Genomic DNA, 16922 nt, shown 5'->3' with positions numbered 1-16922 from the left:
TAAGGAATTCTTTAAGGAAGTACAGGGCTTAAAGTTCACTTTGAAAGAACTGTCAGGATATGGATTGACAAGAAAGAGTGGGAGGCTGGGGAGGAGGTGCTTTCCAGTTGCTGAGAAATGGCACTGGGGAGGATGGTGAAGCTGCAGACTACAGAGAGGGGATGAAGGGGTGTGTAGAGTACAAGGAGAGAGTTAATTGATCTAGTTTTTAAAAATTGCTATTTTACTCTCTTTCGAGACTTCATCTGAGATTCCTTCTTTAGCCAACATACCTTAGCCCTGAGCACATTTCCTCTCCTCATCTTTCCCTTTTTCCTTTTTCTTTTCTTTTCTTTCTTAAGTTGTTTAAATTTAAACCATTATTTGTGACTCTTTTTCCTGGGAGAATCATTGCAAGAAGAATGATGGTGCCATGGGAAGGTGACGCATCTGTCTGAACCTAGAGGTTCTTCTATGAGTTAAATAACTTCCCTGGTGAGCCCAGGTGAGTCTTCTTGTCCCTTGCAGCTGAACTTCACCCCTTGGCTGAGCATTGCATACAGCTCATAGCCCTCCCCCTTCCCCTTCCCCCTTCTTTTAGGCTCCCTTCCCCAGGAATTTCATCACTTCCTAGAACTGCCAAAACATTTCTGGTATATTTCTCTCAGTTAGTGTTTAACTAAACATCTACCTTTAAGGGATGGGCTGAACTGATGGAAGAAATATTGATAGCCAGAAACTCAAGAAGACAATTTCTGCAGGGTGCCTCCCTGGCTTCTGGAGGGACGAGAAGGAGGGCAGTGGACTGTTGGCACAGGAGCGAGACACAATGGAATCTGGCTTCACCTCCAAGGACACTTATCTGAGCCATTTTAACCCTCAGGCTTATCTAGAAAAATATTATAGCTTTGGGTCCAGACACTCTGCAGAAAAACAGATTCTTAGGCATCTTCTGAAAAATCTTTTCAAGATATTTTGCCTAGGTAAGTTTGTCTGTTGTCTGTGTGTCTCCCCTCCAAATGTGAGTCATATAGAGAGAGTCTCAGGGCATAACTCTTGTGTCTAATCATTGTTATTTGACAGCCCTTTGGGCATCACCCATTCATTTAACTTGGATAAAAACTAACATTGGGGTGGATACTTTACAGTTTACAAAGTGCTTTTATATCCGTTATCTCCTTTGGCCCTGCAAGAGGATAATCTAAAAACTGGAGTTCTGTCCTTGATTCTACATTGATTTGCTAGGTCACTAGCCAGACATTTCACTTAAGAAATGGAGATTCTAGGGACTTCCCTAATGGTCCAGTAGTTTAAGACTTTGCCTTCCAATGCAGGGGGTGCGGGTTTGATCCCTGATTGGGGAGCTAAGATCCCACATGTCTCATGGCCAAAAAACTTAAACATAAAACAAAAGCAATATTGTAACTAATTCAATAAAAACTTTAGAAATGGTCCACATCAAAAAAAATAAATAAAAATGAAGATTCTAGTAATTATTCTATTCCTAACTCAAAGGAATGTTGTGAATGTGCGTGAGATAAAGACCTCCCATGAAGGGAGGATGCTTTTTGAAGAACTGGATGTTTTTTGGAGAAAGACATTATAAAAACTCAATTTTTAAAAAAATTTAACTTTCTCTCAAAGCATTCCTTAATAGTTTTTACATTACCTGTGTGGCAGTCTTTCTGGATCAGGGGTCTGTACACCAGATGCAGATCTTTTTTTTCCTCCTCCTAGAGCTAAAAATATACCAGCAACATGCTCTACCCTTGAATAGGGAATGGAAAGTAAAAAATGTTTTAAAAAGAGACATTGAGGGAAGAGGGGTGACTAGAGAGATGGTCTGTCTTTGGGGCTCTCCTTGGGGCTCCCCAGCATAGTCCTGGCAAACAGAGTGCAAATCAGCTCTCTCTGCCACCATATTATGCCTGACCCCCTTCCTCATTCCCTCCTCTAAACCAGATGGTGTGAAGGGAGACCTCCTGATCGACATTGGCTCTGGCCCCACCATCTATCAGCTCCTCTCTGCCTGTGAATCCTTCAAGGAGATCATCGCCACTGACTATACTGATCAGAACCTGCGGGAGCTGGAGAAGTGGCTGAAGAAGGAGCCAGGGGCCTTTGACTGGTCCCCAGTGGTGACCTATGTGTGTGAGCTTGAAGGGAACAGGTAGAGAAACTCGGGTCTTCTTCCTGGCTTTCTTAGGGTACCTGTGCGCCAGTTCATTTTTCAGAACCAAAAATTATCCTTAGAGTCCAAGTTGAAAAGCAAAGGAAACAGAGACAGAGGGACCAAAGAGAAATCCAAATGGAGAAAGAGAGAGCTAGAGAGAGAGAACGAGAGTGAAGCACATGCGTGTTGTGCGCACGCGCAGGCACGTGCATATGTATGTGTGTGTGTGTATGTGCACCAGAACTGCAGAAGACATAGCTGAAAAAACTGAAGAGTTGGTTACTGAGCCAAGATGAGTGGTCACAAAACCTTTCCAGGCCTGTGTATGGATGCAGTGTGCAGGCCAGATACTGTAGGACCTTGTTTTAGGAAAACTTCAAGTAAGAGGCCAAACCAGCTCCTTGCTAGAAGGTTTCAGGTCAGGGCTTACCGCCCTAGTGACACTCTGTTGCTAGCCATCCAAATGCATAGATCTCTGCTGTGAAAGTGGCTAATGCTGACACCACCAGATATAACAAAAATCTGACTAGGTTTTTAAACTGAGATTAGCAGCATAAAGGAATTATTTGAAAAGAATTTGTTACTCACCATCCATAAAATTAGGGCTTTATATATTGACAACTAATGATCAAAATCTTATAGTACCCTATCTATAAGTAAATTTAAGCAAAAGTTTGTTTAAATTACTAATTTCTCCCCATGCAAGAAATTGGCAATAGACTACCAGCCAGAGGTGAAGAGTCGAGCACTTCACTTTGTTATTCCCTTGTCCCATTCTGCAGCCCAGCCGACCATCAGTGCCTGGAGCATCATGGCTTTGCTGCTATGAATATTGACAAGACCCCAGAGACTCCTTTGTAAATGGCACAAAAAGACCACTTTTGTGTTCTAGTGTTTAGCAGAGGAGATCCCTTGTCTCCTAGAGCTCACATCAGGGAAGGCAGGCACATGCCAAATCATTTAGGGCCTTCGAGGCCAAGTTAATGCTTGTGGACTTCAAGTGTAACAAGAAGACATCAGAGGTATAACTAGGAGAGTGATGTGACCCAACTTAAATTTACAAAGATCTCTCTGGCTATTGTGTAGAGAATTGATTGGAGGTTTAGAGAACAAGAGATGCAGAAGGGAGAGATGATGGTGGCTTGGACTAGGTGATGGAGAGAGACAGAAGGTTTTAAGATGAATTTTTGAGAGAGAATGAATAAGAGTTGGTAGTGACTGGTTAGTGGGAATGAGGAAAGGGAAGTAACAAGGATGACTCCCATGTTCCTGAACTCGAACAACAGGGGGATTGAGGTACCATTCCTGAATCCCAAGTATGAATATAAAATCATGTGTTCTCAACCTGTCGCTCAGGAGTATGCCTACCTCCATGTTCTTCTGGAGTGATTGATGGTCAATTCATGTTTCTATACTTGCACTTATATTTGATTCCCATCTATTTACCAACTTTTGTTTATTCCTGAGTCAAGTTCTCTTCTGAAAATGTCTCTAAATTCTGCTTCTATTTCTTTAACGCTCCCATTTTCTTTTAAAGGTCTGCTGGCTTCGGCTTATTAGGAGTATTGTAAACTGTATATTCATTTTCTTACCTACTGTTGCTACATTGTCTTATTGGTAGTAAATGTGGATTGTCAAATCTAAGTTATCAAGATGACTCATTGGTGGTACAATTCCTTATAGTACAGAAGTATGAATAGAAGTTTTACCTTGTGTTCCCAATTAAACTTTTTGGTATCATGCTGAGTCACTAAACTTCCACTGGGTTTTTTGGTCTTTTATTCCCTTTACCAGGGATAGTAAGTATTGAAATCAGAGAGTTTGAGTCCTCCAACTTCGTACTTTGCAAGATATTTTGGCAAATTTAGTGCCATTACTTTCAGAATAAACTTGTAGATTTCTTCAAAAAAAGTTTACTGAGGGCTTCCCTGGTGGCACACTGGTTGAGAGTCCGCCTGCCGATGCAGGGGACACAGGTTTGTGCCCCGGTCTGGGAAGATCCCATATGCCGCAGAGTGGCTGGGCCCGTGAGCCATGGCCGCTGAGTCTGCGCGTCTGGAGGCTGTGCTCCGCAACGGGAGAGGCCACAACAGTGAGAGGCCCGCGTACCGCAAAAAAAGAAAAAAAGTTTACTGAGATTTTTATTGTAATTTCTTTGAATTTACAAATCAATTTAGGAGAATGGATATATTGCATCTCCAGTCCATGAACATGGTTTGTCTCTACACTTAGTTAGGACTTCAGTTTCTCTCAGTTCTCATATTTTGCATATATTTTGTTAAAATGTCCCTGTGTTTCATGTTTTTTAATGCTACTGTTGATTGTATCTTTTAAATTTCAATTTCATTTTATTAGTTTCATCTGCTAGTATATAGATGTACAATTGATTTTTTGTATATTAGATCTTGCTGACTTCATTAATTTCATATTTTATTTTATTTTTTATATTGAAATATAGTTGATTTACAATACTTGTGTTGGTTTCAGGTGTACAGCAAAGTGATTCATTTAACATATATATGTATATATCTATATTCTTTTTTCTATTTTTTTCCATTATAGTTTATTACAAAATATTGTGCTAATTAATTTTAATCATTTTTGGTAGATTCCATAGTATTTTCTATGTACATTCTTATATGATATACAAATAAAAATACTTTTACTTCTTCTATTTCAACTTTATGCCTTTATTTTTTATGCCCTATTACATTGACTAGGACCACCAAAACAATGTTGAACAAAAATGATAAGGACAGACATTTGTGTTTTTTTCCATATCTAAGGAAAAAATGTTCAATGATTCATCATTAAGAATGACATTATTTATAGGTTTTTCATAGAAATTCTTTATCAGACTAAGTTCCCTTGTATTTCTAGTTTCTTGGGGGGTTTTAATCAAATGTTTAAATTTGTCACAAATTTTTTTTGCATTTACTGAGATGGTCATGTGATGTTTCTCCATATTCTGAGAACATGAATTATGTTGGATGATTTTTGGTATTTAAACCAAACTGGCATAAAACCCTTGGTCATGAAGTAGTAATCTTTTTATGTATTACTGGATGTGATTTGCCAATATTTTTTAAGGATTTTTGCATCTATATTTATGAGGGATATTGAGCTATAAATCTATTTTCTTGTTATATGCTTGGCAGATTTTGATATCCGCATGATGCTAACTCGTATAATAATTTGGAAGTGTTTCTTCCTCCCCTAATTTTTGAAGGAGTTTGTATTATTTCTTCCTTAAATGATTGATAGAATTCACCAATGAAGCTATCTGAACATGAAGGTTTCTTCCTGTGTGAGGAAGTTTTTTATTAAGAAGAGTATTCCTTTAATGACTATTTGGATTGTCTATTTCTTCTTTTGTCTGTTTTGATAAGTACTATTTTTCAAGGAATTTGTCCTTTACATCTCGGTTGTCAACTTTATTGTCATAAAGTTTTTTTTACAATATCCCTTTATTACTCTTTTAATGTCTGTAGGATCTTTGGTGATTGTCCCTCTTTCATTCTAGAATTGGCAATTTGTCTTTTTTTTTTAATCTTGATTGATCTTGTTAGAGATGATACATTTTATTAATCTTTTCAAAGAACCAGCTCTTGGCTTTGTTGATTTTCTCAGTTGTCCATTGTGTATTCCACTGATTTCTACTCCTATTTTTCTTATTTTCTGTCTTTCACTTACTTTAGTTTTAATATGCTCTTCTTTTTCTAGCTTCTTGAGATAGAAGCTTAGGTCATTTATTCTCACACTTTCCTTCAGCACTCTTTTAGCTGCATCCCATGATTTTTGATGTGTCATATTTTTGTTATTATCCAATTCAGCATATATTCTAATTTTCTTTGTGATTTCTTCTTTGACCATCCATTATTTGTAATTGTGTTGCTTAATTTCCAAAATTGTTGGGATTTTTTTTCTAGATATTGTTACTGGTTTGCAATTAAATTTCATTGTAGTCAGAGTTTTATTTTGTGACCCAGCATATGATCTATTTGGTGAACCTTCTATGTGCTCTACATTGAAAAGAATGTATATTGTCCAGTTGTTGGTGTCGTTTCTATAAATATTAATTCAGTCAGGTAGATTGATAATATTGTTCAAATTCTCTACATGATTTTTTGTTTACTTATTCTATCAATTACTGGGAGAGAGAGATGTTAAAAATCTCAAATTATGATTGTGGATTCATCTCTTGCTGCTCATAATTCTGTCAACATTTGCTTCATGCATTTTGAAGCTTGTTATCAGCAGCATACACTTTTAGGGTTGTTATGTCTTCTTGATGAATTGACTATTTTATCATTATATCTCCCTTTACCTCCAGTAATACACTTTGTTTTGAAGTCAACTTTGATATTAATATGGCCACACCAACCTTCTTATTCTTGCTGATGGCATAAGGTGGTAGGGGCCTCTAAGATGGTCCCCACTAATCTTCACTTCATGTATTCATGCTCTTGCTTAATTCTCTCCCCATGAATATCCATTGGATTTAATGACTGGATTCTAACAAATATGGTGCTGTAGAGTGATGGGACATCAATTCTGAGATTAGGATACGAAGAGAGTACAGCTTCCCTATTGGGTGCTCTCTCTTACACTCACTCACTTGTCCTAAGGAGTGAGTTTGGAAGCAAATTTACCCCCAGGTGGGCCTTCAGATGACACTGGACAACTCTGAGATTGGCCAACACTGCAGTCTCATGAGGGACCTTGCACCAGAGACACTCAGCTAATCTGTACCCAAGTATCTGACCTGCAGAAACTGTGAGATGAATGTTTGTCATTTTAAATTGTTAAGTTTGGGCATAATTTGTTATGTAACAATCGATAAATAATATACATGGTATAGCTTTTTCTACCCTTTTGTTTTCAACCTGTCCGTGTTTTTATATTTAAAATGACTTGTTTTCAAATAACATGTAGTAGGTCTTGCTTTTCAATCCAACCTGACAATTTCTACCTTTTAACTGGATTGTTTACTCAATTTACATTTAATGTAATTAGTGATATTGTATGGCTGAGTCTAAATCTACCATCTTGGTATATATTTTCTATTTATCCCATCTGTTTGGTGTTCATTTGTACCTTTGTCCTGCTTCTTGTTGGTGAATGAAATATTTTTTGTTTTTCCATTTATATAGTATAATTATACACATTTTTAGTATGCCTTTATCTCCTCTATTGACTTTTATCTCCTCTGTTGACCTCTTTTGTGTTTTGTGTGTGTGTGTGTGCATGCATGCGCATGATTTTTCTAGAAATTACATAATATATTTGCAACATCTCATGAACAATGTAAGATATTACAACAGTGTAATTCCTATAACCCACTCTCCTGCCCCTTATACACTTGTTGTCATATATTTATTCTGTATAAACTGTAACACTATAATACACTGTTATAATTTTTGCTTTAAGCAGTCAGTAGTGCTTTTATTTGCTTTATTGTTTTATTTTTAATTTTGGTTAAGAAAACACACATCATAAAATTTATCACCTTAATTCTTTAAGTGTACAGTTTTGTAGTTTTAAGTATATTCACATCAGTCAGTAGTATTTTCAATAAATATATATAAAGTCTTCTGTGTTTATCCACAAATCTGTCCTGTCTAGTATTCTTCACTCCTTTCTACAGATCTAGGCTTCTATCTGACATCATTTCCCTTCACCTGGAGAACTTCTTTTAGTGTTTTTGTATAATGTATTTCTGCTGGAGACAAATTCTCTCAGCTTATCAATATCAGGTAAGAATCAATAATTCTTTTCTTCCTCGTAATATGAGGAATTTAACAATTTTTGACACCCAAAGTCCTTCTGGCATCTTCCTTCTCAAAGTTTATTGTTAAACTTTGAGATTTTAAATCCAAATATTGTAATTTAAAGTATTTTTATATTTTCTTTGAACATCATATGCTCTCAGTTTGTAATCATATTTGCAATTATATGGATGTATTTGATGCTCATTTTATAGGATTTTTTTAGTTGTTGAGTTTTTAATTCCGATTCATGTCATAGTCAACCGAGTAAGTCTTTGGACCTTTTTCAAGAAGAACGCAAATGTGACATATTTCCTACACCCATGAATATTGGGAAGGTATTTTTGGTGCCCTTACTCATGAGCAACATTGTAAAATTGTTTAATATTGCTTAAACATTGCTCCACATTATTACACCGCATTAAGTAAGAAATCAAGAGAGGCTCTTTTCACATGCCATTTTAACCTGTAAACCCCTTACTTAGAATTTTATGCTGGCTAGAGCCTTCAAACATCACATATGTTCTTCAAGATAACAGTAATTTCAAACTTTTTAAATGGACTATGTGATTTCACAGAATGAAATTGACATTAACTAGAAGAAAACTGTAGTGATGAGGATTTAGACAATATTCAAAATTATTAAATAAGGAATTTCCCAGGACTTATAGAATATCAGGGAAAGTTTATCAAAAAGTTCTTAGTTGTTGTCAGACAGCACATCTTTCCAAGGACCAAATCATGCGTCAAGAGGCTTTTAGAACTTTGCTCTCAATTTCCCTAGCTATCACAAGCCTTTCCATCTTATTCAGAAATGAACCCTTAACATCTAGCAGGATACTGAAAGCATTACTTATCTCAAGCGAGAATCGTCAGCTCGTAACAATTGTTCCTGAGACACTGTCCCTTCCCAATCACTCTGTCAGACTAAGGAACTGTATTTTTGGTGGTAAAATTCTGCATTCTCACCCTTATCCTTCTGCTAGATCCTGTGGCTTCAACTGTTTTGAGAATGATAGTGATCCCATTCAACTAATGTCTTTCTTGCATCTTCAAGTTCCTCTATCAACCCATAACCTATTTCCCCTGAGATTATTTCTTCTTTATCTGAAGCTATTTCTTATGCTGACTGCTTCCAGAGACAATTTGAGCTGTCTACTTACTCTTCCTCCTGTTCCTCTGGAGTGTGACTCAGACATTTAGATACCACTCATTTTTACAATTATCCGAAAAGTTGTAAGACACTGGTACCAAATTCTTGTCTCACACTATACATATTCATCAAGTCAGCAAGTCAAATACTAAGATATAACTAACTACTCAAGAACGAAGCAAGGAAAATGAGCGTCACCTTAAGAAGTCCTAGAAACAGCATTAACTTACCTCTGGCACCTGGAACCTGGAACACGTTGCCTTGTGGTCCACAGATGAGCAGCTTCCATATCATCTGGGAACTTATTAGGAATGCAGACTCTCAGGCCTACCTACAGAATCAGAATCTGCATTTTAACAAGATCTGCAGGGGACTGTATGCATTTAACAGTTTGAGAAGCACTGGTGTTTGGAAGGGAGCTCCCCAACAGGTATGTCAGGACACGCTGGTGGGGATGTGTTAGAGGTGTGCTCTGCAGGTTCTCCTCAGCCCTCAGCCCTTGGGGCAGGGGTCTGGGGAAGTTGGAGCCCCTCCTGGTTGCCTCTACAGACAGCAGCTCCTCCACTTAGCTCCGTGTACCTGACAGGAGAAAGCTTGAGCACCTGTAGAGGTGGCGGTTCTCTGAAATAAATACTTTCCATACAAAGATTTTCTTATCTATTGAGAAAGATGTTGTCTAGGGCGCCCAATAGACACACCTGTGCCAAATTTGTTCTGTGAACTAGTGAAATGCCTCTATCCCAAAGCATCCCTGTATTCCCAAGTCTTGTAAAAGATTGATATTCTTTCTCAAACTTGCCACCTTGGTGGTCATGATGATTGTCTCAGGGATGACTGGGAAAAGCTTTTGCCTTTTACAAGGATGTCTTTCTCTTGAGCACGGGCTCTCACTGCATTATCTCTTGGAGGAAATTAACAGGACGAAAAACCTTCAACTGTCCATTTCTTCAAATGGTAAACATTTCTATTCCTGTGTGTCAAAGCATCTCAAACTTAATGTGCCCAAAATAGAGCTATGATCTTCCCCAAATCTGCTTTATTTCTGGTATTCTTATCTCCTTGAATGGCATCATCATATAATTAATTGGAGAAGCCAGAAACCTGGAAGTCAGTCCTGTCATCTCCCTGTCAGTCATGTTTCATGACCAGCAGCAAGTTCTGTCCAATTCACTTCCTGAGTTCCTCTTAAGCCAGTATATTTCTTCCAGTATTTTCCATGCAAGCTGTTTTCTTGGTCCAAGCTACCAACCTCTCCTTCCTAACTGGCCTCCCACCTCCATTCTTGTCCCAAATTGATTGCCTCAAAGTATAAACCTGATCATATCACTCCTTTCCTTAGCACCCCCTTAATATCTCCCCATGGCTTTTAGGATAAAAAGCAAAATTCTTAACATGGTCCACGAAGCCCTGTCTAGTCTGGCACCTGTCTTGTGGTCCCCAGACTAGCAGCTTCCATGTCAATGGGTGGGAGCTTACCTGTTTGCCTCCCGTTCTGCCATGCCCTGTTTTGTTTTCTGAGGTTCAGCCACACTGGCATTCTCCTCTCCATGTTTCTTCCCACCAAAGGGCCTTTGCTCTTGCTATTTCCTCTTACTGGAGTATCCTCCTCCCTCCCTACTCTCTTTGGTCCAGTTCACTCCTACTTATTTATCCTCTGTTTCTCTGCTCACCTGACTCCTTTCTGGAGGCGCTATCCCTGATGCTTCTACACTGAGTCAAGCTCCTAGTATTCTTCTCTTAGAGCCATGTGCCCCTCCTGCCTGGCATTCATCACAGCTTTAATGTTTCAGTTTTGTGGGTGATCATTGGATTATGTCTTCCTCCCACACCAGACTGTAATCTCCATGAGGATAGGATTTGTTTCTCATTGACCCATCTTAGGTCTCCAATGCCCGGTGCTCTTCCTGGCGCACAATAGAAGGTCAAAAAATATTTATAAAAGAAGGGACTGCATGCATTTTGCTTTCCAGACGTTGCCTCCTAGCGTCACTCAGCTGTGGCCTGTATCGAAGGTTCACCAGTGATGAGTCCTTTTGCTCTTACAATTCTCACATTGACATCCAAGCTTATTCAGCTTTTCGTTTCCTTTACACGTCTTGATGGTTTTCCCTCAGGAGGGCCTGATGGAACCTCTGGGGATGGGGCTTGGGGAGGTAAGTGGAATGCAAAAAACATGTCCAGGGGATTCTGATTCACCACCCGCCTTGCAGCGTCAGGGCAGGAAGATCCTGCTTTAAATCTCAGGATAACTACCTAGGGTCCAGACAGACAATCTTACGAAGTGTTCTTCCCAGGAGTCCCATGCTATCCTTTCCTCCCCCTCTCCCTCCCCAGTTCCTTCAGGCTTTTATAAACAGCATATTTACAGAGGATGCGGCTCCTTTTTTTTGGCATATTGATTCCTTTGAAAGGCTAGATCTTTAGAGCTAGAGAAATGGCCACACGGTGGTTAGCTTTCTGTAAAACTGCATAACATTTTTCTGGTGTGTATTTATTCCCTACCCCTTGAGCTAAACATGAAGCTGAGTGGTAATTGCCTGTGTCTCCAGGTGAGTCCATTTCGTTGCAGGTGTATCACAGGCCCCGAGGAGCCCTGAGGTGTAATCTTTACATGGCTGCCTCAGCAACTGAGTTCACCAGTGTTTGTAGTGCGTCCGAAGACAAGCAGGTATCCACAACAGTGGGTGTTTCTAACAAATTTCCCTCTCAAATTGGCACCTTCTCTGCCAGCTTTCCAGATTTCACAGTATGTCTCACAGTTTGGGAACAATTTCCATCATCATCTAACTGGCAAGTACTAGTTCTGTGGCAACTTGTGTTTTTAAAATAGCTTCATACACAGTAGGGCCCAGAGGTCCAACCAGCCTCTGACGTAATCACTTAAATACAGATTACCATAATGTTCCCAAGAGACAGCATCATCTCTAGACACGTTCAAAAGAACACTACATTGTCACTTGTTTAGCTTTTTGTATACACTTAAGTTATCCATAGGTGAGGATAGGTTATTTGAATTTTTTCTATTCTAGATTAATTTACCTCTTCAAAGCCATGTTTCACACAGACTTTCATAATGTTGAATTATTATTTTTTATTCTTAAAATGATCTGTCAAATTATGCATGCTCTGTCAGGTGGGGTGGAAGCTTTGTAAGTGATTTCCCTATTTTTAGAACGACTAACCCTCCTGGTTTGTCCAGGACTGAGACCGGTTCCCAGGACATGGGATTTTCAGTGCAAAAACCAGAAAAGTGCAGACCACTAGGACAAATTTGTCACCCTACTACCATTTCTACTCGAAGAAGGGGAACAGGTAGACCCAGTCAAAGGAAATTATCATTTCCTGTATCTCCCAGTTTATTGGTCAGTAGGAATTCCCTGAAAGTAATATCTTGCAAAGCTTTTTTTTTTCTCTCTCTCTCTCTTTTTTTCTTTTTTGCAGTATGCGGGCCTCTCACTGCTGTGGCCTCTGCTGTTGCGAAGCACAGGCTCCGGACACGCAGGCCCAGCGGTCATGGCTCATGGGCCCAGCCGCTCCGCGGCATGTGGGATCTTCCTGGACCGGGGCACGAACCCGTGTCCCCTGCATCGGCAGGTGGACTCTCAACCACTGCGCCACCAGGGAAGCCCTCTTTTTTTTTTTTTTTTTTAATATTTTGGTTGGCATTTTTTTAAAAAAATATTTATTTATTTATTGGCCGCACTGGGTCTTCGTTGCTGCGAGCAGGTTTTCTCTAATTGTGGCGAGCAGGGGCTACTCTTTGTTGCAGTGCACGGGCTTCTCATTGCAGTGGCTTCACTTGTTGCGGAGCACCGGCTCTAGGCGCGCAGGCTTCAGTAGTTGTGGCTCACGGACTCTAGAGCACAGGCTCAGTAGTTGTGGCGCACAGGCTCAGTAGTTGTGGCACGTGAACTCTAGAGCACAGGCTCAGTAGTTGTGGTGCACGGGCTTAGTTTCTTCGCGGCATGTGGGATCTTCCCAGACCAAGGATCAAACCCGTGTGCCCTGCATTGGCAGGCGGATTCTTAACCACTGCGCCAGCGGGCAAGTCCTCTCTCTCTCTCTTTTAATAGAACAGCTTTATTGAGATAAAATTCACATATACGATTCACCCACGTAAAGGGTGCCATTCAGTAGTCCTTAGTATGTTCACAGAATTGTGAGATCCTCAGCACGATTTTAGAACATCTCATAACTCCCCAAAGAAACCCTATACCCATAAGCAATCATTCTCCTTTCCCCAATCCTCTCAGCCCCGAGCAACTACTGGTCTGCTTTTAGTCTCTACAGATTTGTCTTTTCTAGATATTTCATATAAATGGAATCGTACAATCTGTGGTCTTTTGTGTCTGGCTTCTGTCACTGAGCATCATGTTTTCAAGGTTCTTCCATGTTGTAGCCTGTGTCAGTTGTTCGTTCCTCTTTATTACTGAATAATATTCCATTGTATGGATAGACCACATTTTATTTATCTATTCATAATTTGTTGGACATTTGGGTTGTTTCCATCTTTTGGCTATTATGAATAATGCTGCTATAAATACTATGGACAAGATTTTGTGTGGACACATGTTTTCATTTCTCTTGGGTATAATCCTATGATTAGAATTCCTGGTCATAGAGTCTGCCATACAGAGTGAAATAAGTCAGAAAGAGAAAAACAAATACCGTATGCTAACACATATATATGGAATCTAATTAAAAAAAAATGGTTATGAAGAACCTAGGAGTAAGACAGGAATAAAGACACAGACATAGAGAATGGACTTGAGGACACGGGGAGGGGGAAGGGTAAGCTGGGACGAAGTGAGAGAGTGACATTGACATATATACACTACCAAATGTAAAATAGATAGCTAGTGGGAAGCAGCCGCATAGCACAGGGAGATCAGCTCGGTGTTTTGTGACCACCTAGAGGGATGGGATAGGGAGGGTGGGAGGGAGACGCAAGAGGGAGGAAATTTGGGGATATATGTGTATGTATAGCTGATTCACTTTGTTATAAAGCAGAAACTAACACACCATTGTAAAGCAATTATACTCCAATAAAGATGTTAAAAAAAAAACCAACAGAATTCCTGGGTCATGTTAAATCTCTATGTTAAACCTTTTTTTTTTTTTTTTGGAACTTCCAGACTGTTTTCCAAAGTAGCTGGACCATTGTACCATCTCACCAACAGTGTATGTAGGTTCTAGTTTCTCCATGTCCTTGCCAACACTTAGTTATTATCTGTCTTTTTTATTATAATCATCCTAGTTGGTGCAAAGTGGTATCTCATGGTTTGATTTTCATTTCTCTGATGTCAGCGATATTGAGCATCTTTTCTTATGCTTATTAAGCTTCTTAAATGGAAAATTATAACACAATTAAAGGATGTTTGTAAATAACTGATTATACACACTAGGCTTTAGATTTTAAGTATTTAAATAGGATGCCCACAGCTAATTGCTGTTATCTCAAATCATTCTACCTGGAGGTAAATCTCCAAGTTTTCTTTAAACCATCAACTTTTCCTCATGACCAGAAATGGTCCCAGTATAAATCTCTCTCATTTGCTCTGATGTTGGGCCATCCTCCGTTCTCTCTATCCAGCATCGTTGCCTGAGTGGCTGTCTTCTCTGGAGCCAGCGACTGTGTGTTTCTTGCACATAAGCCTGGATTTGCAACCCTGGTGCTTTGTTGATTAACTTCCTCAAAGTGTTGGATACTCAATCATCACTTATACTATTTGGACTCAGTGGCCTTCTGGGCACTTTGTACACTCAGCGATTCCTCTCTTTGTCTTACCTCTCTGATTTTCTGCTACTTCTTTTCCTTTGTCTGTTCCCTTTCTCCAGTTTCTCTTGCTTACTCTACGTGTTTATTTAATTTTGTTCATTGGTTAGTTTGTTCCTTTATTCCTCCACTGATAAATTCCAAAAGGATCTGAGGCACTGGATTCCATCTCCTGCCCTTGCCTTTTCTCCTGTCATTAACGAATTTTCTCTCAAGAAACCCATTGATTTGGCAGAAAAGGATAGGATTCCTAGCAAGGCTACCAAGAAAACTATCTCCATCAGGAAACATCCTCCCTATCTGCAATATCTTTTGGAGCCTGAGAATGGAAACAAGGAGTTTTCATCTTTCCAGAAAGGCCCTGGCCACAGCTGTGTGACATGATCAACCGTTTCTACGAATGTCTATGGATGACCTCCTATTCATCAGTAGCTACTACAAAGATACCATTTCTGCATTTAAACCATTATTGCTTGATATATGTGGCCAAACAGTCACTACCTTACAGTTTGGTAGAGGGAACAAGGCTAATAATAATAACAACAATAATAAATGATGTAGGCACTATTCTAAGCAGTAGAAGAAGAATTTCATGGGGGCAGTCCACTGTAGAAGCAGGCAACTAGGTATTTTTATTATCATTTCCATATTATTATTTACTTTGTAAAAAGATTTAACCCAGCACAAGGTACTATGGTCACCTTCAGATACCAAAATGGTCCCTCATTTCTTCTTTATCTGTTTTTACAACAGGGATGGCCCTAAGGTTATACCCTTTGGGACAACACTGCCATTTTCATTCCTGACCTAAGAGATCTGGGGTTCCCACGAGTGGGGTAGCCAGTGATCTTTGTCGGTTTGTGTGTTTCAGAGTCAAGGGGCCAGAGAAGGAGGAGAAGTTGAGGCGGGCGATCAAGCAGGTCCTGAAGTGTGACGTGACTCAGAGCTGGCCTCTGGGGGCTGTCCCACTGCCCCCGGCCGACTGCCTGCTCAGCACGCTGTGCCTGGACGCCGCCTGCCCGGACCTCCCTGCCTACCGCGCGGCCCTCAGGAACCTCGGCAGCCTGCTGAAGCCGGGGGGCTTCCTGGTGCTCGTGGACGCTCTGAAGAGCAGCTACTACATGATCGGCGAGCAGAGGTTCTCCAGCCTCTGCCTGGGCCGGGAGGCAGTGGAGGCTGCCGTGAGGGAGGCCGGCTACACCATTGAACAGTTTGAAGTGATTTCCCAAAGTTACTCTTCCAACATGGCCAGCAATGAAGGGCTTTTCTCCCTGGTGGGGCGGAAGCTGAGCACATCTGTATGATACCTTGGGATCGCCATTAAAGCAATTCCTCTGGCTTACCCAGTTGACTTCAATCCTTGGTTCTAACTGCCATGGTCATTGTTCTGAGTAGAGGCTAATGGCTGGGGCCCAATGGTTCATCTAGGGCAGGGTTGGAGTGGTCAGTCTGCCTAGGAACCATTGGTTGACCACCTACTCTGTGCTCCCCATGTGTGCTGGTGTTATGAGGACTCCAACATGACAAATGGGCATGTCTAGTCTTCACTGCCTATGATTACAAAAGAATACCTCATTTTCCTTGAATATCCCAGTTATGATGGCTTAAGCCCACACATGCCTACAGAGAAGTGTCTGCAGTTATTCACTCCTCATTTCCTGGAGGCCCTGATGCCTTCTTCTCTCCCAGGAACAGGCTTCCCCTGTTCTTCACTTCTTGCCTTCTCTGGGAACCGTGTCCTCCTCTGGGGTCTACTGGTGCTACCACCACCCAGGGTCAGAGAACAGCTGTCACTTTTGCCTCTTGGTCTCAAGAATGGGGTAGGCCTTTCTTTTACTTCCCTCAACACACCTGAGCCAAGGCTGTGACTTTTATACCTGAAGAGAAGTTTACGAGTTAGCAAGAGAGAAAAGAGACCCTGTCTTACAGGTGCTATTAGAAACCAGTATCTTTGGGAATTCCCTGGTGGTCCAGTGGTGAGGACGCCATGCTTTCACTGCTGAGGGCCTGGATTCAATCCCTGGTCAGGGAACTAAGATCCCGCAAGGCACGCTGTGTGGCCAAAAAAGAAAA

The 16922-nt window shown here is 40.4% G+C and overlaps 1 protein-coding gene across 1 annotated transcript; it reads left to right on the top strand.

The window, feature by feature from the left end:
* Window positions 1–704: 704 nt before the first annotated feature.
* On the top strand, window positions 705–16186 carry NNMT (nicotinamide N-methyltransferase). The gene is made up of 3 exons (XM_027081867.1): window positions 705–962; window positions 1942–2149; window positions 15721–16186. The coding sequence occupies exons 1-3, from the start codon at window positions 809–811 to the stop codon at window positions 16151–16153; spliced, it is 795 nt and encodes a 264-aa protein (XP_026937668.1). The 5' UTR covers window positions 705–808; the 3' UTR covers window positions 16154–16186.
* Window positions 16187–16922: the final 736 nt, after the last annotated feature.

This window comes from Aethalodelphis obliquidens, unplaced genomic scaffold, assembly GCF_003676395.1.
Source record: "Aethalodelphis obliquidens isolate GAN/ISIS:26980383/991018 unplaced genomic scaffold, ASM367639v1 scaffold46, whole genome shotgun sequence".
Taxonomy (NCBI): Eukaryota; Metazoa; Chordata; class Mammalia; order Artiodactyla; family Delphinidae; genus Aethalodelphis; species Aethalodelphis obliquidens.
Note: the sequence above shows the minus strand (reverse complement) of the source record. Positions and strands in the feature narration are given on the sequence as shown.